This window comes from Acyrthosiphon pisum, chromosome A1, assembly GCF_005508785.2.
Source record: "Acyrthosiphon pisum isolate AL4f chromosome A1, pea_aphid_22Mar2018_4r6ur, whole genome shotgun sequence".
Taxonomy (NCBI): domain Eukaryota; kingdom Metazoa; phylum Arthropoda; class Insecta; order Hemiptera; family Aphididae; genus Acyrthosiphon; species Acyrthosiphon pisum.
This window is the reverse complement of record NC_042494.1, coordinates 142,689,401-142,692,178: the sequence shown is the minus strand read 5'-3', so window position 1 is coordinate 142,692,178 and position 2,778 is coordinate 142,689,401. Positions and strand designations below refer to the sequence as shown.

Genomic DNA, 2,778 nt, shown 5'->3' with positions numbered 1-2,778 from the left:
CATTTTTATTAATTATATTTTGTTTTATACTTATTTTTTTAAAAAATTTTATCGTTTCAAGTAGTTCAGTTGATGAAAAATATACATTTATATAATCTATTATATTTATGAAAATAAAATTTTTATATGTATTTTATATTTTATTTTAAAAAAATAATTGCATATTAGGTAAAAAATAAATAGTATAATATTATTAAATTCAATATTATTAGCCAATAACAAACTTTGAAAAAAATGGGGGAGAAATGTCCTACTATAGATCGAAAACAGTCGGGGAATGGCTGGTATAGTGGTATGTCCACATTTACCGTAGGTAGGTAATTAAAAATTTGGTTCTCCTCTATTGGTTTTGTCCACAATATACGTGGTTATATATCTACTTCTACTGCTTACGAATTCAGAATTTCAAATATTATACTTGAATGTTTTATTATACTTGAATTCTTCTATAAAAAATAGTAGTCTGTAGCTTTAATATAAGTATACCAGGTAATAGCCAATAGGTAATGTTTTGTATTGATTTGTGATTATCTAACGGCCCTTTATAATTCCTAACATTACCATAACAACGTGTCAAGACTTGAGGTACCTACCTACCCATGTCCCATTGTTAATATTATATTAGATGGTGCAGAAACTATTAAGGATAGACGGATAGTTGCTATAGTTTCATATATTTTGTTAGATCTGTATGATAAATTCGCTTATTGCTGTTAAACAATGCTCTTATTCTCTATAAGTAGGTAAAAATAATATATTATGTAATTGCTATCTATGCACCTATATTATATTATATTTCACTAAAAATAGTAATTTCGTCATGTCTACTTTAACATATTATACATTTTATCATCTTCCTAAAAAAGAACCAGTCGGACTATATAATAAGATTGTTCAAGGATATCTTCTCAAATGGTGTGTACAATTTAAATTTTAAATTTAATAATAGCATTAGTTATAGGTATATTATTCGTAAAAATATTGATAAATGTAAGTATAATAAAATGTATAACTTAGGAGTGGAGTGGAGTGTTACGGGGTTAACCTGCGAAATATTTGTCCATTTCTCCGCTCATCTAAACTTTGAATATTTATAACTTACAAATTACTCGCCCCAAATTCGATTTTCATGTATCAAAATACTAAGAAAAATATTCTGCTTTGGAATATAAAATTAAAACCCAATGTTGTCATTCAAACAAGTAAAAAACTTAAAAAATTATAAGGATAAAATTTTTTTAAGAAATACGTTGTTTTATAAACAACTTGAAACTATGTAAAAAAATGTATACTTTTTGAAATAATGAGTGTTCAACGATAAAAGAATATAGATTATAAGTGCCTACCAATGTTAATTCTTTTACATACACATTTTTCAAATTTTGTTTGTTTTCGACCCTTTGTAATCATTTATATTAGCAATTACACTGTATAACTTGTACACTGCGGTGTACGTATTATTTTGTCACAGGTCAATGAAGGAATGTTTACATGTTCATTATTACGCGTTCAATCAAGAATTTTTACCGGATGACATTGACCAGTTTGCATTGGTTTGATATTATAATAATTTTTGATCTAATAAAGTACCTAATAAATAATACCAACCTAATATTTTATACTATTATAACCGGAGTCAAGAGTCAGGAAATAGATACCCATGTCCCGTATATAATTATATAAAATATGTGATGCAAATTTAAATTTTTTAGGATTTCTTTCGGGACTATAACGTAGCAAAAAACGTTCAAGCAAGTTTCAGCCAATTTGTCGGCAAGTATTTTATTTTTTAGCATAGGTCATATACTATAATATACTAATATTGTCTATTCATACATAGTGCCATTGACCATTGTGCATTGATTATAAATACTATAGTAGATGGTATTTAATATTTATAATCAATCATTGGCGTAGCCAGGGGGGCAGTCTAAGGAAGCTATAGCTCCTCCCCACATTGACTGTCTTGGCCTCATTGGCGCAACTAGGGGGGTGCACAGGGGACTTGTGCACCCCCAAGTTTAAAATGTGCACTCCCAAAATATAAAATACTTAATCTATAATATTTTGATTATTTTGAAGTAAAAATTATCAATAAATACAAAAAAGTTGTACCTTAGAGTATATTGAGGAACATAATAAGTGATTAATAGTGAGTACTTCACTAATTCACTATTATGTTCCAACCATAGGGCATAGACCTATAAACTAAGTTAATAAAAACTTAGTTTATAGGTCTATGGTTTCAACATTTACTGCTATAACAGTATAACAAATAATCTTTAGCTTAGGTAGGTATTTTATGTTGTATAGAACAGGTCACAGTTATGTTGTTTTTAATTATTTGTGTAACATTGATCATACCTAATAATATTCAACAAAATAACAGGATAACGATATTTCTCTTTATCTTTGGCAGGATAGAAGACTGCCCATGAATGTGAGAGTGTTTTTATTGTTTCTTTGTTTATAATTAATTATTATAATTTATAAAACAAGCCTATATTTTAGATAACATAAATACAATAAAAAGTTATTGGCTTAAAATGTAATAACTTTGTTCAAAATATTTTTTCCACCACAATTTTTGTCATACGTTTAAAGTAGCGTAAATTTTTTTTTTGTCAGATCTTTCTGTTATAGCCTGTATATAGAGTATGGGTCCGGGGGGTCTGGGGAATTCTTTATAATATGTGCACCCTCAAAAGTATAGGTCTAGTTTGCGCCTATGGTTGGCCTTAAAAATTTTATCGAGATTAATAAAAAATAAAAAAGTGT

The 2,778-nt window shown here is 27.7% G+C and overlaps 1 protein-coding gene across 1 annotated transcript in view; it reads left to right on the top strand.

Moving 5' to 3' along the window:
- Positions 1 to 223: 223 nt before the first annotated feature.
- The window catches only part of LOC100573197 (cilia- and flagella-associated protein 300-like), an 11,487-nt gene continuing 8,932 nt past the window's right edge, over positions 224 to 2,778 (top strand). Inside the window, exons 1-3 of the mRNA XM_003240217.4 lie at positions 224 to 915; positions 1,472 to 1,553; positions 1,713 to 1,773. Of these exons, the coding sequence (XP_003240265.1) occupies positions 821 to 915; positions 1,472 to 1,553; positions 1,713 to 1,773 (238 nt within the window). The 5' untranslated portion in view covers positions 224 to 820. The remainder of the gene's footprint in view (positions 916 to 1,471; positions 1,554 to 1,712; positions 1,774 to 2,778) is intronic.